At 41.6% G+C, this 27,969-nt stretch overlaps 1 protein-coding gene across 1 annotated transcript in view; it reads right to left on the bottom strand.

The window, feature by feature from the left end:
- Positions 1 to 27,969, bottom strand: part of apc2 (APC regulator of WNT signaling pathway 2) — a 163,398-nt gene that overhangs the window by 94,619 nt on the left and 40,810 nt on the right. The window contains exon 2 of the mRNA XM_052037592.1: positions 5,633 to 5,791. Within this exon, the coding sequence (XP_051893552.1) occupies positions 5,633 to 5,791 (159 nt within the window). The remainder of the gene's footprint in view (positions 1 to 5,632; positions 5,792 to 27,969) is intronic.

Below are 27,969 nucleotides of genomic sequence, written 5' to 3'. Positions count from 1 at the left end.
TTCTTGTTTTTGATACCCCTACCATGGGGAAAGGGTTTTGACTCTACCCGACCTATGCCTCTCAAAACCTTATATACTCCTATCAAATCACTTTTCTCCAGGGAAAACAAGCCCAGCCTATCCTATTGAATCTCTCCCCATAGCTAAGGTCCTCCAGTCCGGGCAACATCTCCTCTGCACTCTCTCCAGTGCAATCACATCCTTCCTTTAGTGTGGTGACCAAAATGCATGCAATACTCCAGTGCCTTATAAAGTTGCAACATAATGTCCCAACTCTTATATTCAATGCCCTGTCTTATGAAGGCAAATATGTCATATGTTTTCTTCACCACCCTATCAACTTATGTGCCATTATTTGGAATCTAGGAAACTGGGACCCCTAGGTCCTTCTGTTCATCAACATTCCTTAGTATCCTACAAGTTATATGTCCTACTTCCCAAAATGCATCACCTTGCATCTTCTTCCAAAGGGGCAAACCAGAGGAAGAATGTTCTTTTTCATAATCAAGAATGACCTAGTCGGGCATTTCAGCAACTCTTCCTGTTGAATTAATGAACAGCTTATGACCTGTTGGTTCACTCCAGCACAGAGTTAACACACTATGGTTACCATACATGCCAGTCCTGGGGCCTCTTATTCTAATCTTGAAAAGCTCCTGGTTAATATCCCAAAATGAGACAAACTAATCCTCCTGGGAACCTCAGTGTCAGGTGGGAGGAATCACAACCCGCTTGTGGGGCATGATTGACAAGGAAGGAGTAAAGTGTAGGGAAGGCCAGCTCCAACCAGGTTGTCCTCTTGACAAAATACTTGGAGCATGGTCTGGTTGGAATGAACAATATGTTACACTTGGAGGGACGAGCTCAAGATATCATGGCAATCCCCAGTCCAAAGAATGGTACCTTTTAGATTATACCATTGCCTGAGCAAGGGACAGAGTGACGTCCACATCAGCTGCACCATGACAGGCACTGATGACTGTAGGACTGGCCATCACATAATCTGCTCTACTATCTCCATCTATGTGACTTCAAAACATCAGTGCCAACAGAAACATTGCTACAAGTAGATCAGTGATGAAGCTGTCAGGGACCCCACCAACATCACCAGCATTGAGGTCCCAGTTGCACTCAGATGGTTAGATTGGATGGACCATGTTCGCATGTTCCTCAAATGTCCTTGACAAAGTGTACACCACCACCTACCACTGGCGATCTCTGGCCCATGACTGCTCAAAGTGGAGAAGGAGCAGGATGATATTGGGAGCCTTGAAACCATACTGACACCCTACATAAACACTGGAAGAAACGGAGCACTTCACAAACCTCTCACTTGCCTGCCTCATCAGGCACATCTTGCCCCACTTGTGGAAGAGTCTGTGGTTCCCTCACTGGTCTCAGCAGCCACCTCAGAACGCACAAAACTGCAGCGGTAGCAAAATCATTCTTGTTCCAGAAGAAGAAGAAGAATACAAGGATGATTCACAGCTCTCAAAAGAATCTTCTTGCCTTTCTTAACTACTTACCAAAATAGAACTGATTCATTTTATTCACACAATTCCAATCTTCTGTAATCTTACCAGTCCAGCAAGGCAGATTCCAAGAAGCTGTCTTTTCTCCCCACATTAACCACCCAATCAGTGACCCAATCTAAAGTTGAGTGCAGTATTGTGGAAAACAAGCCAACACAGACCAGTCTTAAATGTTTAGTTCCCAAGCCTCACAGAGAATTAATCTCCTGGTAATAAAAAAAACTTGTGAACAGAGCAGTGAATCTTTGAATAACAAAACATTTGGTTTTGTGGAGTGGAAAGAATAGGGGGATCCATGGCAACAGTTAGACATTCCAGAGACTGAGTTGATAAATTAATCTTTACTGTCTTGCAATCAAAAACAGAAATTCCCACAGATGTGAGCTAAGCAATGCCCTAGATGGTGTAATGGAATGACAGTAAATCTTGCAACCTGGGAGCAGAAGGCTTATTTAGGTAATTGACATTCAGCAAAACAATCAATACTTTATTGAAGCAAAGGCAGGTTTGGCCTTACTTATTTATGGGATATGGACAATACCAGCTAAGCTTTCATTTACTGTCTAATTGCAGTTAAGCATAAGTCACATCAGTAGATGGATCCAGAATCACAGATAGACCAGAGCAGATACCCTTCCTTAATGTCTCTTAGTGAACTGATATGTTTGGTATTGGTATTGGTATTGGTTTATTATTGTCACTTGTACTGAGGTACAGTGAAAAACTTGTCTTACAAACCAATCTTACAGGTCAATTCATTACATAGTGCAGTTGCATCAAGTTAGTACAGAGTGCATTGATGTAGTACAGGTAAAAAAAACAATAACAGTACAGAGTAAAGTGTCACAGCTACAGAGAAAGTGCAGTGCAATAAGGTGCAAGGTCACAACAAGGTAGATCGTGAGGTCATGAGATCATAGGTCATAGTCCATCTCATTGTATAAGGGAACTGTTCAATAGTCTTATCACTGTGGGGTAGAAGCTTTCCTTAAGTCTGGCGGTTCATGCCCTCAGGCACCTGTATCTTCTAACCACAGGGTCTTCTCTATTCGTACTTGATTTTCAATTTGGATTTTATATTATTACTTGTAGTATGCCGAGATTTAAACTTGCATCTCTGGAGAGATAACCCAAGCCTCCAGATTTTAATCCAACACCTTGATCACTACTGTACTGTATCCCTTTGGTGCCCATCACCAATTGCCCCTTGAGAAGGTGGTACAGTGTTGATAGAAGGGACCCTTCAAGCTTGGCGATGATGAAAGATCGACAATATATTTCCCTAACATGACTTGAGGCTTAGAGTTCAAAGCAATTTTCGAACATGATGGGTATTTTTTGGAGAGGTTATTGTTCTGATGATACAAAACTTTGACCCTCGCTGCTTGCTTCAGTGAGTGCACATGAGTGTCATGATATTAAGAAGTTGTGTTGCTGGGTGGGTGTTAGTTTGAGGGAGTATCCCTGGGAGTGTGGTGATATTTGGAAGTGCTGCTCCTGAGATGGTTTCCTTTTGGGAATGTCACAATATTTGGAGGGATCCCATGGACAGAATAACAATATACAAAGAAGGGGTCTCTAAGTTGAAAACGACTCTGTTAAAGGTTGGAGGGCAAAATAATAACCCATAATTTACCTGAGTCAGGCGGTGAATACAAAGGTTTGACAAAATCTGCTCACTTCCTTATTTAGTATCACTTGAAGATTGAGCCAGCAAGAAGTTCTCAATGTACGGAGGTGGATTGTCTCCCATCTCCCTTTCATACACACTATAGACTTAACAAAAACCAATTCTTTTTTAGCTTCAGAAACCACTTAATGTCATGGCAAGTTAATGGAATTGTTCAGCCAGTGTGCTTACTCTCAATAGGCAGAAGATGTGAAATGAATGATTCAATTATGTGGCATTTGTATTAGCAAAAGTTTCCACCTCAGCAGCAGCACGTTAATATAAATCAGATCGTGGTCTTCTAGAAGTGCACATTACAAGACACCTAAAGATCCAAATACAGTTGCTGTCAACCTGAATTTTATCTAACTGTTCATGGATTCTCAAGAACACAAGAAGACAGGAAAATAGAGCATAGAACAAGCCCGTCCTGCCATTTAATATGATAATGGATGTTCTCTGCTGGCTTCAACTTCTCTTCTGTGCCAGTTCCTCATAGATATCAAATCCTCGATCTTTCAAATATTTATCTATGTCCACCTTTAGTATATCTAATGATCTGGCCTCCACACCCTCGGGGTCAGGGAATTCCAGAGATTCCTTACCATCTGAGAGAAGAAATCTCTATGCATCTCAGTTTTAAATGATCGCCCTATTATTTTGTAGCTCTGCCCCCTTGTTTGTGACTCTCCCACTAGTGAAAACATCTCAACATCTATCCTGTCAAGCCCCCTTAGGATCATAAATGTTCGAAGAAGTTCACTCCTCGTTTTTCTAAACTCCAAGGATTACAGACCTAAACTGTCCAGCCTCTCTTGATAAGGCGACCCTCTCATCTGAGGAATTAGTCTGGTGAATCTCATTTGGACTGCCTCCAATGCCAATATATCCTTTTTTAGGTAAGGGAACCAAACTGTGCTCAGTATTCCAGGTGTGGCCTCACCAACACCCTGTACAACTGTAACAAAGCCTCCTTATTCTTACACTCCAACCTCTTCACAAGAAAGGCAAAATGCTGTTTGCCTTCTTAACTACTTGTTGGAGCTGACTGCTAACTTTTTGTGATTCATGCACTAGAACACCTAGATCCCTCAGAACTTCATTCATTTGCAATCTCTCTCCATTTAGATAATAATCCACCTTTTGATTCCTCTTGACCTTATACCTCCCCATATTAGAGTTTCTTTGTCTCTTGGTTTAGGGCAGTCATCCAGATACAAGTTATTAGCCTCCTAGTGGTTCAGATGTACCATCGGTGGCTCCCTATGGGCTTTTCGGCTGCAGTGGGGAGAAGGTGGAAACTGGACTGGGGCTCAACTGTGTAGTGGCTCTGTTACTTCTGTCAACATTTCTGGTCCAGTTGGGAGCACGTCCAATTCAAGGTGAAAAGGACTTCAAGCGAGAGATGGCTGTGAATCTTTGGTCTCTGTCATTGTTACAGAGAACGTAGGCAATTGGATTTGGCAAGGTCACAACCTCTGTTATGAAATCTACTGTAAATGGATCAATTGATGATTGCAGGGCAGAAGTTGGCTTTTCAAAAGCAAAGGGCCAATCTTGTTACTTTGAGTTTCTTCATCTCATGTTCCTTATATCTTTTAATCAAGCATCTTATGCTACTTTTTGAGGCAGTTACCCAATTAACCATAATTGGTGTGGGTTCCAAATTAGTGCCCCAACCTTGGAATGTGGGGAAGAGTGAGGAGATCTTTTCCCCCATTTCCACATCTTCCAACATCTGACTTCTCTGTCTCTGAGCTATGTAGAGCTGAGGTACATGATCCCAGTGAATGGAATACTCTAATCAGCTCCAGTGGCTCTAAGTTAAGAAAATGAAACCTCATGTCTATAAAGGGAATGAAAGGAAGCAAGATAAGTGAAGAAGAAGAATCAGGCTTGGCTGTACAATCTTGTGTGGACAGCTCGATTCAAGTCACATCTGTGAATAATTTGTGGAATCTTAGGCGGGGAGAGAATTGACAGCTACAGGAAGGAAAGGGGAGTACAAACTGGAGAGAAAGAAATTTTCAAATCACATCAAAAGTTACAAATCTCATACATGTCCTGCTATCTTGTCTGTTGTGGACAATAATGTGAACCACTGGCCAATATAAGAAAGCTTGTGCTTCAATACCAGAACTGAATGTAGATGCCTTCTTAAATTGCCATGGCTAGGATAAATTAAACAACAATTTTGAACATTCTTGGTTATATAACAGCTACCCAATTTGGATGATAACTCCTGAGAGTGGTGGAAATGAGTATCTGATTCCTCCATATGGCATTTCAGTTGAATCATTACCTGGGCAATTTTCTATCATCTGCACAATTTGTTCCTGCAATGTCAACAGATCTGGCGTTCGACATGCTTTTAATGTATTTAAATTAAAACCCTTAAGATTACAAAGGGGCCAAGTAACAAAGTCCTCACCTTCATGTCTGAAGTCTCCGTCTCCAGCTTAGACAGGTGGCTGGAGTTGTCCTCCAACTCTCTCCGAAGGTGAGAGTTCTCTTTCCTCAGTGCCTCAACTTGCTTTACAAGATGGTCGTAAGAAGATGTTGACCCAGACATCCTGAGTTCTTCCAACACCTAACAAAGAAAACATTCTTAGTACTAATTTCAAAACAGAAATGAGAGGGATTGGGGAAAAGAAACCCAATAATTTCACAGGTCATTTACACTAAAGTAACAGGTTACACATGGTGAAAATGCTACAACCAGCCAGAGCGGAGGTGATTGCATATCAATCGAGCACAGTGACAACACTGCTGTAAGTGACTGAGATTCATTTCATGCTCTTAATTTATGTGTACCTATCCTCCACTCATTGCAATTGGCTAGAGAAATCACTGCTTTGACTGGGAAGTGTTGCTGTAGTTTGTTTCCTCTGCTCTTTAAACTGACTGAGTGAATTGATTTTGTTTGTTACATAATAAACTGAATGCTGTGAGACATATACTCAGTTCGTCATCCAATTCACTGGCAAATATGGTGTTGGGAATTAATATTCCAATATGAAAACTTGAAAAGTTAGGGGCAAAAACTCATGTAGTTCACACTATTTAAATTTATAAATTGAAGGCTTGCCTGCCATGAGCTGGCTTTAGATATAATAACTATTCTTTCTTTTTACTATGTTTATTAAATCCACAAAAAAAAATACAGAGTACATGCATCAAAAAAGAGAGTAAAAATACTACTGAATACATTATGTTAAATCATACTTAGGATCACAATACTCTAAATTAATAATCACATGTGATAGTTAATAAAGAAAAAATTGGAATATTTTAATATAAAAATATCTACTCCCACTACCAAAAACCAAAGCTGTTTAATAAAAAAAACAAGGAAAAACCCTTGAAACGTAACAATGTCAGACAATGTTATTTTTTTAATAACTATTCTTTCTCTTGCCATTTATCACTATCTGTAGAAACTCATGCAGCAGCACAATTCAACAAGCTTTCCCCTGATCCACACCATTCTCTGCTGTTTGACATGATGCTCATCACAAAGAAACCTAATCCAGTCCTCTTTCAATATCCACAAATCCAGTTTTACAACATCAGCCACTGAATGGTTATCGGGAGGGAAAGCCTGGTTTATATTTGGAACAACAAATAATCTGCTGGAGGAACTCAGTAGGTGGAGCAGCATCTGCGAGAGGAAAGGAATTGTCGATGTTTTGGGTCAAAACCCTGGTACGGGGTTGTCAACGAAGTAATGTTGACAGTTCTTTTCCTCTCATAGATGCTGCTTGACCTGCTGAGTTCCACCAGCAGATTGTTTGTTGCTCCAGATTCCAGCGTCTGCAGTCTCTTGTGTCTCCTGGTTTATACTTCCTCAGTCTATCTTGTCATAGAGTGCTACAGCACAGGAACAGGCTCTTTGGCCCATCTAGCCCATGCCAGCCTGATCTTCTGCCTAGTCCCATCTACCTGCATCTGGACCATATCCCTCCAATTCCCTCCCATCCATGTACCTATCCAAACCTCTCTTAAATGTTACAGCTGAACCCGCATCTACCACTTCCACTGGCAGCTCGTTCCACACTCGTACCACCCTCTGAGTGAAGAAGTTTCCCCTCAGATTTCCCTTATATATTTCACCTTTCACCCTAAATCTATGTCCTCTAGTTCTAGTCTCACCCAACCTGAGGGGAAAAAGCTTGCATGCATTCACCTTATCTATACCCCTCATAATTTTGTATACTTCTAGAAGATCTCCCTTCATTCTCCTGTGCTTCAGGGAATAAAGTCCTAATCTATTCAACCTTTCCCTATAACTCAGGTCCTCAGGTCCCGGCAAAGTCCTTGTAAATTTTCTCTGTACTCTTTCAAGCTTATTGATATCTTTCCTGTAGGTAGGTGACCAGAACTGCACACTAAACTCAGCCTCTAAATTCTACTCTAAATTCTGTACTCCAAATTTAGCCTCACCAACGTCTTGCCTAATGCTATTGGAGACAATGGTAGCAGCTCTTTGCGTTCCTCAACTGAAAGCAGGGAAATAATTTACCAGCCAGATTGTACACTTAGTCACTGAGCCTCTGAGATTAGACGCACTTTCTAATTGGAAGGAAACAGTCGGTCAACATGGGATTTTGAATGTTCCATTAATTTTTTTTAGTATCCAAACTACTTTGAAATCTTTTCATTGCAGAGCATCACAGGTTTAAAATGATAGGTTAGTATAATGTGGCCTTCAATAATGAAGCCCTTATCCAAATGAAAAATACAACAAACCATTTGGAAGGAAGAATGTTCCTTTAACCTCTATAGAACTGGTATCTGTGCACGAGACTCCTGCTCCTTCTCAGCACCTGATGTTGCTTCCTTCAAAGCTTTCACAAAGTGTCAGAGGATTTTCAAACTTGGTATGAATTCACTCTCTTAAATAAGGCCATTTTAAGGACAGACTTGTTCTAATAACTTCCCTCATCCCTGTAGTTGCTACCACCCCTATAAACATCTGAGATACTTGGCTTCCTCCAGCTCTTGGCTCTTGGGCAACCTTTAGTGCCTCTGTCCCACTATTAGTTTCCAAGCTTCAAGCCATCCAGTATCGGAAACTTTACAAACTTTCCCAATCTCTTAGTGTCTCCTCTGCTCACTTCCTCTTGGATGATCCTTAAAAGTTGCCCATTTGACATTCATCTACTTCTATTTTTCACTGAATATATATAATATTACAGAATATAAAGCACGGAAGCTGGCCATTTGAACATCTATTTTGGATTGTTGATTATGCTCTAGCCACATCTCCTCCCATTCCATTTACCTCAGCTCAGCAGCCTATACCACACTAAAGATGCTATATAAATTGTTATCACATTTTTATTCAATATTCCCATTGAACTAAAACATCTCTGAAAGCTCAGTCCATAAAAGTCCACTGGCATTGTTGGACCTACACATTAGGTCTGTTAAGGACTATAAAGGACAAGTTTTCATTTCAGAAGACTGAATTTTTTACCTATCCAATAGATTAGACTGGCTTTAGTTCTTTTCAATGCCAATCTTCTGTATATTTCCAAGATTTTATTTCAGATTTTCATGAAAAAAAAGGTGCAAACAAAACAAGAAACAATTTTCAAGTCCTGTACCCCTAGGTTCAGCCCTAGCAAGCTATTTTTTTCTAAGCTGCATCTTCAAAGGAACCAGTTAATATTCATGGTTACAGAAAGCTGCACATTTCTATCATCAGGACATTTGTGGTTATCCTAGAAATGCTATCACTCAGTTAAAAGATTACCATTTGTCAAAAGGGGAATGACATGTAAACACCAGCTGGGTGAAGTCTGACCTTAAATTTTCAAACTACTCCAGTGTGATCAGAAACCAAGTTTCGTTCAATTATCAATCCAGGCCTCTGGGTTACCAAAGGAAGCAAATCATCTGGTTGTTAACACTTTGCTGCCTGTGGGAGTTGCTACATATGAATTAGCTGTTATATTGCCTACGTTACAACAGTGACTACACTACCCACAGCCTTTGGACAATTGAAGACAAAGGTACTTGTAGATCAAGGCCACAGACCCAGCATAAAAAAATCAGAATCAGAATCAGATTTATTATCACTGTCTTATGACATGAAATTTGTTGTTTCACAGCAGCACTACAGTGCAAAGGCAAAAAATAACTATAAATTACAAAATAAATAAATAGTGCAAAAACAAGGAATAACAAGGTAGTGTTTATGGCTTCATGGACCGTTCAGAAATCTGATGGCAGAGGAGAAGATGCTGTTCCTAAATCCTTGAGAGTGGGTCTTCAAGCTCCTGTACCTCCTCCCCGATGGTATTGGTATTGGTATTGGTTTATTATTGTCACTTGTACCAAGGTACAGTGAAAAACTTGTCTTACAAACCAATCATACAGGTCAATTCATTACACAGTGCGGTTACATTGAGTTAGTACAGAGTGCATTGATGCAGTACAGGTAAAAAACAATAACAGTACAGAGTAAAGTGTCACAGCTACAGAGAAAGTGCAGTGCAATAAGGTGCAAGGTCACAACAAGGTAGATCGTGAGGTCATAGGCCATCTCATTGTATAAAGGAACCGTTCAATAGTCAATAGTACAACCGTTCAACAGTTCAATAGTAGTAATGTGAAGAGGGCATGTCCCGGATGGTGAGGGTCCTTAATGATGGATGCCACCTTCTTGAGGCACCACCTCTTGAAGATGTCCTCGATGGAGGGGAGGGTTGCGTCCCTGATGGAGCTGGCTGAGTCGACAACCGTCTGCAGCCTCTTATGATCCTGTGCATTGGAGCCTCCAGACCAGGCTGTGATGCAACCAGTCAGAATGCTCTCTACCGTACACCTATAGAAATTTGCAAGAGTCTTTAGTGACATACCAAATCTCCTCAAGCTCCTAACAAAGTAGAGCTGCTAGCGTGCCTTCTTCGTGATTACATCAATGTGTTGGGCCCAGGACATACCCTCCGGGATGTTGACACCCAGAAACTTGAAGCTGCTCACCCTTCCCACCGCTGACCCCTCAATGAAGACTGATGTGTGTTCTCCCGACTTCCCCTTCCTGAAGCCCACAATCAATTCCTCGGTCTTGCTGACGCTGAGTGCGGGGTTGTTGTTGTGACACCACTCAACCAGCCGATCCATCTCGCTCCTGTACACCTCCTCATCACCATCTGAGATTTTACCAACAGTGGTGTCATCTACGAATTTATAGATGGCAGTCATGAGTGTAGAGAGAGTAGAGCAGTGGCTAATCACGCATCCTCGAGGTACGCCTGTGTTGATTGTCAGCGAGGAGGAGATGTTATCACTGATCCGTATTTCTCTACTTCTCTATGCCTCATCTGCTGAATGTTTCTAGCATTTTCTGTTTTTATTTCTAATTCCAGAATCTGCAGTTTTTTTTTACTTTTCTGTTTCTGTTGGAACAGCTTGTGTCTGCTTTTGCAACTGCTGACTGCAGCCTGGAAGATTTTCCCCACTGTTGGTGGACTCATTAATTAGTGTTCATGGGATATCTTAGCACCCTGCTGTTGGGGAGTCACAGGGTTATCCTCAATGGACATTCGCCTGCTTTGGATGACAGCACTGGTCAATGGGTTTGAGCAGGAACAAATCTCCTCATCGCTAGCTTGGATTACTGAGCTCAGCTGGCACCCTACTAACATCACCGAACGTCGTTTCCACATGGAATCTTTTGCTTTCTTACTTCATGCAATTTGCCACTTATTCTTCAAAATTTAATTTCCAAATAAAAGAATGTGCTGTTACTGTTCTCATCTGGAATTCTGAAATTTTAACATCCCTGCTACACGTTTAAAAGATACAGTCTGGAGTATGTTAGAAAGATTATAATGATTTATAAAGAACACCAAATTAATTTTCCTAGAGAGTAATATAGCTGTTATTATCTTCCAAAATAAGGTTCAGAATTGAAACCATACAATTTTTATTGCTGTGTTGACCAAAGGTGAGCAAGCTAGATTTCAATCCTGAGCCAACTCGTAAAATATGGAAACGACTTCTGTGAAGGAGACCAAGTCCTTTGCTGAGGGTAATCAACACAGATTTCCCTCAGGCCCAATGAATCATAATGTTCAAGGTGACTATAAGGCCCACTGTAGACCAGATATCTCTAGTGTGTACTGATCACCATAGCAACTGCTAATAATGTAACTCACCAACCTGTAATAAAAAGAACAATGAGCGAAAATGCAATGACCATATATGGTGTTTATCCCTACCAAGGGTACTTATGTATAAATTAGAAATTTTGTTGGATCAAAATAGTTTGCACATAAATAGGTGATGTTAGCTTTCTTTCTGTTTGATTCATAATCAGAAATTGAGTGAGGAAACTCAAAGTACATCAATAGCTCCAATGATCCACACCCCCTGAATGACCCACCATGAGCCCAGCTATAAGAGGGCAGCTTGGGACAGGGATAAAAGAACAGAAACTCTCACACTTATACTGTGCCTTTCACAACCTCAGGTTGCCCAGAGAATTCGGTAGTTTTGGAGCATGGCTATGGAAGAACAGAGGCGGCAAGTGTGTGCACAGCAAGATCCCACAAACAGCTATCCGATAATGATTGATGATTGAAGGTTAAATATTGGCTGGGATGTCAGAAGAAAATTTCTTCTTCTATATTATGCCAGAAGGTTTCTTATATCCTCCTGAGGAGACCAATGTTTATAATCAGCAGGTGTTAAGAATTGCAAGAGTAACAACAAACAGGCAAAACTGAGTAAATCAAACCTTCTCCTCCTTTTCCCACTACTTTGATTAGTAGGAATTTGACAACATTTTGCACATTCACCTCACTGTGTGAGTCAGCCACAATAAATTGTCATTCCTTTTGAGGTTTTAGCCAGATCCTTGGTAATGAGAAGGATCTTCTTCCAGTTCTTTATCAGCTTTTGATGTCAGAACGTCTTGTACTTCATTGGCTGGATAAGACTTTTGGAATATCGTGAAAGACGGAAGACAAATGCAAGAATTTCAATCTCTAGAAACAATCGCCTAAGAGCTTGGTTCCTACTGGTAGAAATGCACACATAAATTCATCTAGGGAAGGAAATTATTTCACAAATTATGATAAAAATCTGTAATTTTCTTGTGCAAAAGTTTTTTTTTATTCATTCACAGAATGCAGGTGTCTCTAACAGAACAAGCATGTATCACATTTAGCCTCTGAACAGGAGTATTTTGGAGAGAATTCAAGAGTCAATCATATTTTTAGAGTCACATACAGACCAGACAAGATAAGATTGGCAGTTTTCCTTCCCTATGGAAAATTAATGAACTGACTGTGCTTTTACATCAATCCTGTAGTTTCATGGTCACCATTACCAATGCCAGTGGAATTTATATACTAAATTGAATTTAAATTCCACAGCTACCATGGTGGGATTTAAACTCTCCTCTCTGGATTGCTAATCCACTACTTCAACTACTAAACGTTGGTGGGTATTATAACAAATGTAGAAATTAGTACAGACCAGTTAAATTTTTGTTAGGTATTGGGAATGTAGAGGAAAAAACAACTAATTACAATTGAGGTTCTGATCAACAATGGCAGAACAAGCTCATGTAACTGACTGTGCCATTTCTGACACACGTGTTTCTAAAACTCAGTGAATGGTAGATCTCGCCGTGCTTATTGTTGGATTACTTGACTACTGCCATCTGTCCTAAACATTTCCAACATCTGATGGAAGACAAATTGACTCCACCAAGGCAATTCAAATGTTGCTTTCTATCTGCCGTTTGCTATCCAAATATTACACCTGTAAACTGTACCACCTGAGAAAAACTGAATCAGGAGATAAAAGTAAAATTGTCTTACTCTTCAGTGTAATCCAGCAATATTGTAAATCTGATTTCTTTCTTGTAAAATTTATACCAGAAAGAAGTGTCATACAGATAAAATTAGAGTTAAATACGTCCAATTTATGCAAAATGCTGCCAAATGTCAATTCCTTGTCACATAGTAAGTTGTGACTCAATTAATCAGAAGGGATTCAAGTCTGACTGAAAGCATCCTATCTGTTTTTCTGATCTCTCCAAAAACATCAGCAGTACTTCGCTGCCAAGGCATGTACAGTACTGCATCAACTCCAACCTGTCCAAAACATATTACCTGCTTACTTTCTGTCATTGCTCAATTTATCAATTTCATAGAAACATAGGATCTACACACAGATGACCATTCAGCCCACAGTGTCCATGCTAGACAAGAGAGAGTCTTTATATATATCTACAAAATTTTCTGTGGCTTTGCCTCACTGTCTCTGCTATCTCCTCCAGGTTATTTCACACCCTCTGTCTATCATGCATCCTCCATTTCTTTACACCATTACTGAACAAACCATCAGGTGCAACATGGTGTCAACACTCTATAATCTTTACACCATGCTATCTTGTTGTGATAAACTAACTCAAGATTTCCAAAGTTTTCTTATAGATAATTGCCTCCATTTCCGTGGCAGCAACAATATAAAAGCAAACGCTCAAGGTGCATTAAAATCAAAAATTGGTGAGGGAAGTGATCATCAGAATTAGAAGGCATGAGGAAACTGAAGTGAATGATCAAGGAAGCATTGAAAAGAGAAGGGGAGAAGCAAAGGGGTTGGGGAGAAGTTCCAATGAGTAGACACAAAGAAGACGGGACAGGTTATTGAGGGAGGGAAGGATTTTAAAACCAAGAATGTTGAGAGAGAGCTCAACAAGGACAGGTAATAATGGGAGAATGGGGCTTAACACAGGACAAAAATGAGCCACAGGATATTTGGGTGAATTGTCCTTTGCAGATGGATGATAGAAAGCAAGGATGGATGACCTACTGGCCTTCAAATAAAGAGATAGGAAAGGTTTGAGGATAAACGTTGCAGATACTAGAGACCAAAACTGCATGAATAAAAACCGACAGTCTTGATAATCAGAATGCTAAGTCTGACTGATTCTCTCAGAAGTTTGCCATGGGAGCTGGTGGGTTGAATGCCAATGGAGAAAGGTTTTGCAAGAGGAATAGTTTTACTTTTGCTCCCATCCAGTTAGCAAATGCTATGGTTTGTCTACTACAATGAATGGTAGGGTCCTGGTGAGTGTTGTAATACAGAGGGACCTAGAAGTACAGGTAAATGGTTCCCTGAAAGTGCAATCACAGGTGGTAGACAGGGTGGTGAAGGGACCTTTGGGCAAGCTGGCCTTCATCAATCAGAACACTGAGTACAGAAGTTGGGAGGTCACAGTGCAGTTGTACAAGATGCTGGTGAGGCCGCACTTGGAGTATTGTGGTCAGTTTTGGTCACCCTGCTATAGGAAAGATGTTATTAAACTGGAAAGAGTGCAGAAAAGATTTACAAGGATGTTGCCAGGAGTTGAGGGACTGAGTTATAAGGAGAGATTGGACAGGCTAGGACTTTTTTCCTTGGAGTGTAGGAGACTAAGAGGTGATCATATAGAGATGTATAAAATCATGAGGGGCATAGATAGGGAGAACGCAGGGTTGGGGAATCAAGAACTAGAGGGCATAGGTTTAAGGTGAGAGGAGAAAGATTTAATAGGAACTTGAGGGCAACTTTTTTATATTGAGGGTGGTATGTCTGTGGAATGAGCTGCCACAGGAAGTGGTCAAGACAGATTCAATAACAACATTTAAGACACTTGGATAGGTACTTGGATTGGAAAGGTTTAGAAGGTAATGGGCCAAACACTAGCAAATGGGACTAGCTTGGATAGCCGTCTTGGTCAGCATGGACCAGTTAGGCCAAAGAGTCTGTTTCTGTGCTGTATGACTCTATCTCTATCTATCAGTGTCAGACAGGCAGTTTGGCATTGCAGAGGACATTGTGGTACTGAGACAGGTAGCTAAGAGGTAGGGTTGGATGTCACCCTCGTACGCATGAATGCTGTAACAGTGTCTGTAGATGTTGTTGTCAAGAGGAAGAAGGGACTGAGGGTAGAACTGTGGTAAACTTTGGATTTGACCATGTAGGAGTGGGAAGAAAGGTTACAGCTGGAGGTGGATTTGCACATTTTTAAAATCAGTACATGAAATGGAAAGATAGATCATGGGGAACTACATCTAATTTGACAGAGCAGCTGAAGAGGAGAACGATCAGTAACCCACTATGGTCGGAATCTCAGAGGAAAACAATCAAGGATTTGCTCAAAGTCTCCTTGAAGAAATACAATATTCCCACTGATTCCTGGGAATCCCTGGCCCATGACCTATCAATGTGGAGAAGGAGCACTTGGGATGATGTTGAGGCCATGCACCAGAAGGACACAGAAGGCTTGTGTAAGTGGCAGAAGGAGCAGACCACCTCACAAACTACCCCCCCTCACACTGAGCCCCCCACTCCCATCCCCCAGTTAGCCACTAGCTACCTCTTCTGTGACTGAGTCTGTCATTCCCACATTGGCAACATCAGCCAACAGAACTAGAATGGAAGTAAGTCATCCTCAATCCAGAGGGACTGCATAAGAAGAAGAGGAAGAAGAGTCTCAGAAGGTGCTGTTTATAATTTTGGCTAGTCTGTCTGAGTGCTATAAACAAGGAATGGGTTGAGCAGCAGCATAAACTCAGAGAGAAAAGGATGGGGGTTGGAAATGGATCAGTAAACAAAGAGGTGTTTTGAGAATGAGCTTTTGGCAAGGCCCTGAATAGAAAGGATGCAAAGTTGGGTTGGGTCACAATCCAGGCAACAGGAGAAAGACTTCTTGGAGTGAGCATAGGTTATGAAGCTTTGAATAAACACGTATCCTGCCAAGATTTTGCTTACTACAAGAAGTTCATCCTTAGCTGCTAGCACTAAAATACAGTAGTTATGTTCCACTTTAAAAATTTGGTTCCATAGACCACAGTAGAGCCAAACTTCCAATGTAGGGTACAATGTGCAGTGTTTACTTTGCTACATGTTTATTGCAAGTGACTGAATTAATGCTCTGTAATGTAGCTTGGAGAATTACTGCCATATGCAGCTTTGCATCACTGCCTTCAATTTATCAACTGTAGAATGGATTATTCCTTGTAGTCTTTCGTTTAGTGTAATGGGATTGCTCATTGATGGATAATGCAGGAGGAGGGAGGGAAAGAGACTATTAACAGAAGCATTGGTCCAGGAAACACAGAGGACTTACATGGTATTTCCACAGCTCTTAGTTTTGTTTGTCCTCTGCATTTCCTGGACCTAGAAGTTCATCCCCCATCAATAAGGATGAACCTGCTATGTAGAACTGCTAGTGCATTGTACTCTTTTGTTGCTAACACCAAGGAGATGAATCTCTGAGCAGGATTAGAGGGTTCACATTGACCTTGGGTGAAGGTGTGCACTGGAGGACATTGAGTCAATTGGCCCAGGTTTTATTTCCACTGAGGTCACTGCCAGATCGAGTTCCAATGTTCAGTGTGCCTTCAACTTCCAGGAACTTGGAAACGCTGGTGAATCTCACCACCTTCTGCCACTGAAGCCATCAGTGGTGGTTCTGGATAACACTGAGCAAGAGGGTTGGTCAGCTTTCCCTCAGCCTTGGCTGGTACACAAACGGCCAGCCTTCGTGTTAAAGGAACCGCGGATTAATTTGTTGTTAATTTTTCTTAATTCCACTTCATGTTTGTGTATTTAATTTTTTATTATTTTAGAATTTGTTTAGTTTTGTTTTAAATATTTTTAACTGTTTAAATCTATTTACATTGTTTTCAAAAGAGGTGTCAAAGGCCTGGGGCCAGGACCTGAGGTTTTGTTGCCTGATCACCAGCCGTGCAGAGTGGAGCACCCAGTGCAATGGCCTCTGTGTGGCTGTGAGGATTGCACAGTATGGATGCAATGTGAACACAAGGCACTGGCTGAATCAGCACCATCCACCCCGGTATACTGCTGCAGACCTGTAGCTTTTCTTCCCGTTTTTTTATCAGTACACCTGAACCTCTGACCAGCCCATTGTATGTCATATTCATGTTTCCTCACAACAGAGATGGAGGCCATTCAGCCCATAGAGTCTATGCTGGCTCACAGAACACTCCCGTTTTCCCACTAATTTTCCCTGTAACTTATTCTCCCCACATGTCTATAAATTCTACCACCTACGACTTACAATGGCTATTTCACCAACCAACCAACCAACAGGTCTTTGGATTTGGGAGGAAACCAGAGCACCCGGAGACAACACATGTGGTCACTGGGAGAAGGTCTAAACTCCACACAGCACCCGGGGTCAGGATTGAACCCAGGTCACTTGAGCCATGAGGCTGCAGCTCTACCAACTGTGCCACTGTGCCACCCCAATCCATTGCCTTGTGCAAGCGGCCTAAATAATCCCAGCTCAGACACAACAAAGATCTTGGGCTCCAATGACCCCTGTTTTTCATGTCAACATTGCAGCCCACACAGAGCTGAAAGGTAGCTGGTATGGGCCGGCACAGAGTACCTGACAACATCAGTACAAATGGGTTAAATCAGCAATGGTAATACTATTGCACTAGGAACAAATTTAAGCTTCTTTTGCCTCTCACTCCACAGTTGACCTGCTGTGAAAGCCTTTGTTCAGACACAAAGAAGAGACAGTTGTGAGGGTACTATAAGACTGCACCTCCCCTAGGAACCACACCCCAGAGGAACAACTATTAGCATGAGCAGGGACGATTGAGAGGAATATTTTCTAATTATTTCCACATCCATCATTCAGAAAAGAAGTTCTATCCTTTTCTATCCCTGTTGAACATTCCCACAATGAGAATCCAAAATTCCCAATGGTTTTTGCATTTCCAGGAATAACTTTTTTTATTATATTAAATTATTGTTCTGTTTGCTGAAGCAACTATTCAGTTAACCAAGGTTTCTTTGGTCAGGGATGGTGATGAAGGCAGATTCAACTATTGCATTAAAAAAGGGAGCCGGAGCAAGATCTGAAAGGAAAGAATTTGCAGGGTTAAGGAGAGAAGGCAAGGGAGTGATACCAGCCGAATTGTTCGTGCAAAGAGCTGGTCTAGGCACTACAAACTGAATGGCCTCATTTCATGCTGTAAACATTCTGTGATTCTGGGAAACTGAGATATCTGCTGAATTAATTGTAATTGGAATTGGTATTGATATTAGTTTACTATTGTGACACGTACCAAGCTACAGTGAAAAGCTTTTGTTTTGCTTGCATTCCAGACAGATCGTGCTATAATAATTACACTGAGGTAGTAAAAAAAAAGCCAAATGCAGAATATAATGTTACAGTTTTAGAAAGTGCAGTTCAGGTAGACAAATAAAGTAGAAGGACCACCATGAGGTAGATTGGGAGATCAAGAGTTGAGGAATTCATGTGCAAAACTGATGAAAACAATTAGAAGGAACTGATAATGCAAGCTTTAAACATTAATTAACTAAGATCAGTAATATTCTATAATGATTTATGAAGCCATCTGCAAAGACATATATCATATGTTGGTCAGCATCTTCTTATCTCCAGCATGGGTGACATTCTGCAATTATGTTGTACATTCTAATCACTAACCATCTCAAATGTACACCTCCAAAAGTTTCTCTGTGCTCTGAAAAGTTTCATAATTTCCAACAGGTATGATCTTACAAAGGTTAATTTCTCCAGCAAAGTTGGACAAACTTGGGTTGTTTTCTCCGGAGCAGCAGAGGCTGAGGGGAGACCTGATAGAAGTTTATAAAATTAGATAGATAGACAGCCGGTATCTTTTTCCCAGGGTCAAGATGTCCAATACTAGAGGGCATGCATTTAAGGTGAGAGGAGGAAAATTCAAAGGAGATGTGCAGGGCAAGTTTTCTACACAGAGAGTGGTGGGTGCCTGGAATGCATTGCCAAGGATGGTGGTGGAGGCAGATACAATAGAGGCAGTTAAGAGGCTCTTAGATAGGTGCATGAATATGCAGAGAGTGGAGGGATATGAATTTGTGTAGGCAGAAGGGACTAGTTTAGTCAGCATTTAATTACTGGTTTAATTAGTCAGCACAATATTGTGGGCCAAAGGGCCTGTTCCTGTGCTGTACTGTTCTATGTTCTATGTTCAAAGTGACATACAAATGATGTGCACAAAATCAAACTGCTGTGTTCACGGCCAGGCAACTACTGAAGTACCTGATCATCTCCATTTTAGCTAGGAATAGCGGAGTCATGATTTGGAGGTGAGAAACTAGCCTATTAACCCCAGTACCTCATTACTGATTTATAATGTATTTGATAAATGAGCCAATGATGCCAGAGTAAGTAAGAGCATAGATAATTGCCTGTTAAAGCTCACCGCCATAGTTCATCAATGTTTATGTTCTTAGAGTTGCAATAAAAATTTCAAAGGCATCATGGTAAGCTGCTCTGTAACATGTAGAACATCGTGGCTGAAATTAGCTGGTGGATCTAACAGGGTATATGACTGCACTGTTAATATCAGTGGCCTAGGGAAAAATAAATTCTCTGCAGTCACTTACCGCTTGGTTTATCATCTATCCCTTCCCTGTATTTGCATGGTTAAGATGAAAACTCCTGTATCAGGTGAGGAGCGGCTTACAGCGAGGCCTAGCAACAAATAAAAGGGAGGCAAGATCTAGTGGAGTGGCCATTTTAGAGCAGCCATTTTGAGAAGGGCTGTCTTGAGGTGGAAGTGCTGTTGTTGAGGTCAAAGTGCATGCTTTGGTGAACACTGGGCTTCGGTGAACACCGGGCTTCGGTGAGGAGAGGCGAGCAGCAATAAGGTAAGGCAAGGTTGGATTTTGTTTTCCTTTTCCTTTTCTTGATTCCACTAGTTGTTAAAAGTGTCAGTGATGGCAGTCAGTGCAGTGGTACACTCCTCCTGTGAGATGTGGGAGATCAGGGTGTGTTCAAGTGTCCCTGATAACTTTGTCTGCAAGGAGTTTGTCCAACTGCAGCTCATCTCAGACCACATGGATCTGTTTGAACAGCAGTTGGACTCAAAGAGGAGAATACAGGAAGCAGTTAGTGTTATCAATAGGAGTTTCAGGAGGGTGGTCACATCTAAGGTTCATTCAGATAGATGAGTGACCGCCAGGAGGTGCAGAAAGGTAGCGCAGGAGTCTCCTACGGCTGTTCCCCTCTCAAATAAGTATATTGCTTTTGATACTGTTGAGGGAGAAAGCCTTTCAGGAGAAAATGACAGCACCAGACAGATCAGTGGCATCATGACTGGCTCTGTTGTACAGCAGGATAGGTGTAGGGGTGATAAGGGACTCTTTACTCGGGGGCTCAGACAGATGTTTCTGTGACCACAAGAGAGACTCCAGGATGATCTGTTGTCTCTGAGTGGGCACAGGATCCTCTGAAAGGGGAAGGTGAGCAGCCAGAGGTCGTGGTCCATATTGGTACTAACCACATAGGCAAGAAGAGAGATGAGGTCCTGCAAAGAGAATTTAGGGAGTTAGGCAGTAAAATAAAAAGCAGAACCTCTAGTGTTGTAATCTCAGGATTACTCCCTGTGCTACGTACTAGCAAGGCAAGAAATAGGAAGATAGTTCAGTTAAATGTGTGGCTAAAGAGCTGGTACAGGAGGGAGGACTTCAGGTACATGGATCATTGGACTTACTTCCAGGGCAGGTGGGACCTGTACAGGAAAGACAGGTTGCACCTAAACTGGAGGGGGACCGATATCCTCGCAGGGAGGTTTGCTAGTGCTACTCAGGAGGGTTTAAATTAACATGGCAGGAGAGTGGGAACCAGAGCAGTAGTTCAGCAAGTAGAGGGATTTAGGGGAGGTGAGGCCAAATAAGCCTGGAATGAAGGAAAGCCAGGGCCAGGTTAATGAACACGGTGGGGCTTCTGGGCTGAAGTGTATTTACTTCAGTGCAAGGAGTAAGGTGGATGAATGCAGGGCTTGGATTAGTACATGGAACTACAATGTTGTAGCCATTACATAGACTTAGGTGAGAGAAGGTCTGGACTGACAGTTCAATGTTCCAGGGTTTAGATGTTTCAGATATGATAGAGAGGGAGGTAGAAGAGATGGGGGAGATGCACTACAGTGAGGATGTCACAGCGGCACTTAAGACATCCTGGAGGGCTAATCCAGTGAGGCAATGTGGGTAGTGCTCAGAAATAAGAAAGGTGCAATCACTATGATGTGGTTATACTATAGGCCTCCCAAGAGCCAGCAGGAGACAGCAGAACAGATATGTAGGTAGATTATGGAAAGATGTAAAAGCAAGAGGGTAGTTATAGTAGGTGACTTTAATTTCCCCAAAATTAATTGGGCCTTCCTCAATGCAAGAGACTTAGAAAGGCCAGAATTTGTTAGGTGCATCTAGGAGGGCTTCTTCACACAGTATATTGATGATCCAACCAGGGAAGAGGCCACACCAGACCTTGTATTGAGGAATGAGCCTGTCCAGGGTCAGAGCATTTTGGGAACACTGATCATTACTCCATAAGTTTTCCGGTGGTTATGGATAAGGATAAGACTGGACCTCAGAGGAAAGTATTAAATTGAAGGAAGGCTAATTACAACAACATTAGGCAGGAGCTGGGGAGAGTGGATAGGGAGAAACTGTTACTGGGTAAGTCCACATCTGCCGTGTGGGAGTTGTACAAAGGCTAGCTGGTCAGAATTCAGGACCAACATGTTTCTGTGTGGAAGAAAGACAAGGATGGCAATGTTCAGAAACCTTGGATGATAAGAGATGTTGCAAGTTTAGTCAAAAAGGGAAAAGGAGCATACGTAAGGTTTAGGAAGCTGAACTTGGACAGGGAATATAAAAGGAAGCAGGAGAGAACTTGAACAAGGAATCAGGAGGGCTAAAAGGGCCTATGAAATGTTGTTGGCAAGTAGGATTAAAGAGAATCCTGAGACATTTTATACTGTACATACATTAAAAACAAGAGGGTAACTAGGGAGAGGGTGGGACCACTCAAGAACAAAGGAGTGGCTGTTTAGGGCCCTGAATGGTGATGAGGGTGGAAGTGTAGGGACAGGTGTTACACCTGCTACATTTGCAGAGGAAAGTGTCTGGGGAGGGGGAAGGATGGGTGGGGAGGGGTGTGTGAACCAGAGAGTCATGGAGAAAGTGGTCCCTGCGGAAAGTAGAAAGGGGTGGGGAGGGGGAGATGTGGCTGGTGGTGGGGTCAGGTTGTAGCTGGAGGAAGTTTTGAAGAATGATGGGTAGGATGTCTTCCAACTTCTTGCAATTTTCTAGTATGTGTACAGTAGCATAGTGGTTAAGTTACTGAACTAGTATCCAGAGGCCTAGACTATTGAACATAATATCTGAATTTGAATCCCACCATGGCAGTTCGGAAATTTAAATCCAAGTAAGTAGATAAATCTGAATTAACGTGTTGGTGTTGGTCATCTCCTTAAGGGTAGGGAATCTGCCACCCTGACCTCTGTATGTCTCCAGACAATCTAAAGCCTTTTGAAGTGACCAGACCAGTTGAAGCACAGTAAATACAGGCCTTGTCATTAACACCCACGCCCTGCAAAGGAAGTATAAGTGACATTATACCGGAAAATCTGCTGATTCAGTGATCACTGCATTCATTTCAATGGATTATATGCTGGGTAGGTAATGCACATTTTATCGAGTTGATTTAAAGATAGTTTTGTTTTATGTATTTCTGGCTTTTTAAATTATAGGATAAGATATCTTTATTGGTCACACATACATTGAAACACACAGTGAAATACATCTTTTTGCATAGAGTGTTCGGGAGCAGCCCGCAAGTGTCGCCACGCTTCCAGCGCCAACAAAGCATGCCCACAACTTCCTAACCTGTACGTCTTTGGAAAGTGGGAGGAAACCGGAGCACCCGGAGGAAACCCACGCAGACACAGGGAGAATGTACAAACTCCTTACAGACAGTGGCCGGAATTGAACCCGGGTCGCTGGTGCTGTAATAGTGTCACGCTAACCGCTACACTACTGTGCCACCCCTCTTTATTTAGTTTTTACTTATTTAGTTCTTTTTTTAGAAATTGTTTATGTTTGATTGTTATGTTAAATTATTTATGTTAAATTGTATGTTTAAACCATTAATTTTTTAAGCTGTTTAACTTTAATCATGGCTGTTCAAAACAGAGCCAGGGTTTAGGGATCAAATTACCACAGAATGAACCACTCCAGGCAAATATTGGACTGGGAGCAGCAAGGCCTGAGAGAAGGATCTCGCCACTCACAGGAAATGCCAGGCCAAAATGCAATAGAGTTAGAGCATCAGCAAGGATGTATTTCATCTTACATTGCAGTGACTGCAGAGTTCGGATTTTCCACTTCAATTAAACAAATCGATGGTTTGCAAATACAATCTCCAATTGTAGCCAGTCTGTTTTTGCAAAGGTTGGCCAACATATCAAGGGGGTTGACGGAAGTTTTTTTTTAATGCAGTGAATTGTTATAATTTGCAATCTCTTGAGTAGAAGTTGGAGGAAGCATATTCAGTTGCAACTTTTAAAAGGAAATTAGACATATACTTGAAAAGGGAAAAAATTCAGGTCTACAGGGAAAGAGCAGAAGACAACTAATTAGATGGTTCTTTCAAGAGCAGGTATAGATGTGATTGACATGATCATAAAAATTCACTGCATTAAAAAGAATCTTCTCATCTCTCCTCTTCTTTCATCTGAAAACAGTGCCCTTTGGTTACAAACTCTCCTGACATTGAGGAGAATGAAGCAGCAATTCACTCTCAGCTGCATCCACTAAACACACTGTATATTAGCCCACAGTCACTGCACTCCATTGCCAACATTGAGGCACGGTGGTGTGGCGATTAGCGTAACGCTTTACAACGCCAGCGACCCAGGCTCAATTCCGGCCACTGTCTGAAAGGAGTTTGTACATTCTCCCTGGGTCTGCGTGGGTTTCCTCCGAGTGCTCCGGTTTCCTCCCACATTCCAAAGACATACGGGTTAGGAAGTTGTGGGCATGCTATGTTGGCGCCAGAAGCGTGGTGACACTTGCAGGCTGCCCCCGGAATATTCTACGCAAAAAGATGCATTTCACTGTGTGTTTTGATGTACATGTGACTAATAAAGATATCTTATCTTAAATTTGTTTCTCTGAAATCAAAGGAATTAAATTTTGGAAACAGTGCAATGTGCATACACTGCCACAAAACTGAGGACAAACTCATGTCCCATTATCTTTTCAACCTATCAAAGCCATTCATGATTTTGAACACTTCCTCTCAATGTCCTTCGTTTTGTAAAAAAACACAACCCAGCTTTTCCAACCTTTCCTCATCCCTGGTTTATCCCAATAAATCTCTCTTACGCACTCTCCACTACCATGACCTCCTCAGCAGAGTGTGATGTCCACAGTATTCCAGCCGAGGCCATCCTGATGTTGGGTCTCGACCCGAAATATCGACCATCCCTTTGCCTCCATAGACACTGCTTAAGCTGCTGAGTTGTTCCAGCAGGTTTTTTTTTGTCGTAACCAATGATTCAGCAGATTTATTTCTTTGCCTCTGTTTATATATTAATGAATCTCTTATGTTTTGTTAGCAGCTTTTTCAATTTCCTGCCAACTTTAAAGAAATAAATCTCTTTAGAAATGTCCCATTGCTAGTGCACCTGCATTATTAGACAAGACTGGATTTTCATCACTCCTTTCATATTCTTCCCATAATCAGATGTTGTAAACATGTGCTTATAGGGCTTCTATGTTGCCACATTTGATTCTGGGCCACATATTATGCCATCTATGAATTGGCAGGAAGGGAGCTAATTCCCATTGATTATCCCAGTTCTATGGATATGAATACACTGCAATAAATAACCAACACTGGTCTTAACCTAATTCTCTGTTTTATATAACTCCAGCAGTCCAAGAGGATTAATCCTGCTCGGTAAAGCTGCAACATCTGTGCCCCATCACTGTTTACCACAAACATATCTTCTAAATTGAAAACCAGTAATCAATAAACTCCTGTTTTCTTTGACCTTGCAGACAGTTTTGCAGTACTGTGTTGACATACTAGTCAAAGAACAGAGGTCCTAATGATTGTAGGTGTACAGAATGGCTCAATGTTTGCACCCTCCATATTTGCAATGAGGGCACACAGCTGGGAGGTTTCCTACCTATATGGGGATGTCGAATCACCAAAGGTTTATAACAGGAGGCCATTCAGCCCATCGTGTGTGTGTCAGTCAAGAAAAGGGATACCCAACCTAATCCCATCTTGATGTGTAGCCCTGCAAGTCACAGCTCTTCAAATACATATCCGGACACTTGATAAATGAAGTGAAGGTTTGAGCCTCTCCCATGCTTTCAGGCAGTAGTTCCAGCCCCCTATCCTCTGGTGAAAAGATTTTTCCTTATCTCCTCTCTAATCCTCTGCCCGGTGTAGAAGTACTGGAGTGAATGGACTTAGCACACGTCCAAAATGGAGAAGTGTCCCATCACCCAATGCTGACATCCCCCTCACCTTGATGAGTGAAAAAGATCCATTGTACTAGGTCGACAGGCCTTTCAACAGCTAAATGTCTCTTCTTAGTGACCACTTATAATCCTGGAGCCCTACTCAACCTTTCCAACCCAGTGAAGGAAGAATTTAAAAATCAGATTCAAATTCCTACAAGCAATATTGCTGGAGAGTTCTAAACTTTTAAATATAATAGATATATATTGCTTTCTATTCCATCTCTCTCTCTTTTGATCCACCTTTCTTTTACATTGATTATTTCCCTTTCTATGCCTGATTTGACACTAAATCAACTCCCTCCCCCACTTCTCTGTCCTTAAATCTCTTTGGTGAACCTGATACTCCTGTCTCATCGTTCTCTGTTGCTCTTTTGCCTTTATCATTTAGTCGTTATCTCATAAAACTCATCGGAGCCAAACTATGGGCAACAAAGTCTGACTAATGGGGCAGACCACAAGCTGCCTCGCCACAGGAAAGTTTGGCTGAGACCAAACCGCAGACACTGGCAATGCCAGGCCTGTTGCTCTTCATGGGCGTAAGGCTTCCCTTTGCTGGTCTCTGACCTGACAGTTAAAATCAAGCCCATGCAGTAGGGGGCAATGTGCTCAAAGTTGTTCTTCTAAAACAGACTTCAGCAAAGTTAGGGCAGGACGGAAGTGCAATGGTTAGTGCTGCCTCACAACTCCAGGGTCGTGGATTCGATCCTGACCGCGCATGTTGTCTGTGTGGTGCTTGCACGTTCTCCTTGTGACTGTGTGGGGTTTCCTTCAGCTGTTCCAGTCTTTTTCCATATCCCAAAGATGTGACTACTATAAATCCCTTGATGTAGTTAATGACAAAGGCATCAAAGGGGAGTTGATGAATATGTGTGAGAGAAGATAAATTGCAGAGGTACAAGATGATAAAGAGAGGGGAATGGGAATAATAGGATTACACCGTAGGAGCTAGCATGAACCCGATGGGCCAAATGGCTTCCTTCTGTGTCATGATAAGTATTACTAATGGTTGAGGGTATACAAGATTGGGTATTCCAATGGGATAGGCCAGCAAAATGACCTGTTCTCGTGTTTACTTTTCTTCTGGGGTGCATTTCATGACAGAAGAATCAAATCCATCATTAACATATTCAAAGAACATAAATTACTCTCCAACCATCAGAACAAATTAGTGGCCCTTCATAAACAAGTCAGTAATGAACCAAATTTTATCCATCAATAAACACCCTGTAGTTCAAACAGATTGGATGCAATTCCAAGCGACTTAACTTGAAAACAAATTGCTGATGGGGTAAGTTCTATTTTGGTCCAACTTAATTGTTCTGGAGAGAATGAGGCCTTCACTCTGTTTTACCATGACATGAAGCAAGGCTGACCTCTTGTGATGAAGATGATATTCACTGCATGAAATAAGTATGAATGGTGCTTTTATCATTTGAAGCAGTCAGGTCCCAAAAGCAAAAAATCTCCTGCCACAAAGATCAGCCTCCATGTAATGCAGCCACTGAAGGCATCCTGTAAATATTTCCCTTTTCAAAATAATTTAACTGTAGCTTAATGGTGCCTCTTCTTCCACTGAGTCAAATTCATGACTTAACACTGCATTACATTGTCTTTCAGATGAAGCTCTCATGTCCTCCTAATAGATCCCTTGACACTACTTAATGAAGATCAGAGAAATTGTCCTGGCTAATATTATCACTTAACCACCATCACTGAAAACAAATCTGGTTGACATCATCATGTTGTTGTTTGTGAGAACAGATCATGCACACATTAACTGCCATACTCCCTATATTATACTTCATTGGCTTTAAAGCATTTTGGAACATCCTTAGATTGGGAGCAGTGCTATATAAATACAAGCATTTTTATCTTTCTTAAAGCAGACAATCCCATGGAAATTGTGAGTAAAATAAGGAACAATGCATAGCACAGCAAATCCTAAGGCCTGTTCGCCATGTTTATCCAAATAATTATTCTGTGAATGACATAATATACAATCTACCTCTCTATGATTCAGATGATTCTGTTGTGTAAAGAACAGATTAGCAGTTGGGTGTCACTGTGTTTAATCCACTCCTAAGAAAGTCCTTTTTATTCATTTCTACCTGTAGAACACCACAACACATTACTCCCCATCAGACAGCATGCTGCTTGTCAGCAGACACCATCCGAGATTGTCACCAATGTATGGATTGGCTTGGGTCATCTTCAATTAAGAGTTCAGATGTAGACTTCCATTTGAGAATTGGAAAAGATGTTGATCCCAAGTTCAAAGTGGCTGAGTGCTATAATGATTGATGGGAAATTCTTAAGGGTGTTTGACTCCTGCACAGTCAGCCTTATATGCTATACAGTACTAATTGGATTGTGTACACACTGAAGTCA

Source organism: Pristis pectinata, chromosome 24 (assembly GCF_009764475.1).
Source record: "Pristis pectinata isolate sPriPec2 chromosome 24, sPriPec2.1.pri, whole genome shotgun sequence".
Taxonomy (NCBI): domain Eukaryota; kingdom Metazoa; phylum Chordata; class Chondrichthyes; order Rhinopristiformes; family Pristidae; genus Pristis; species Pristis pectinata.
The sequence above is the reverse complement of the archived record's forward strand: the minus strand, read 5'-3'. Positions and strand labels throughout refer to the sequence as shown.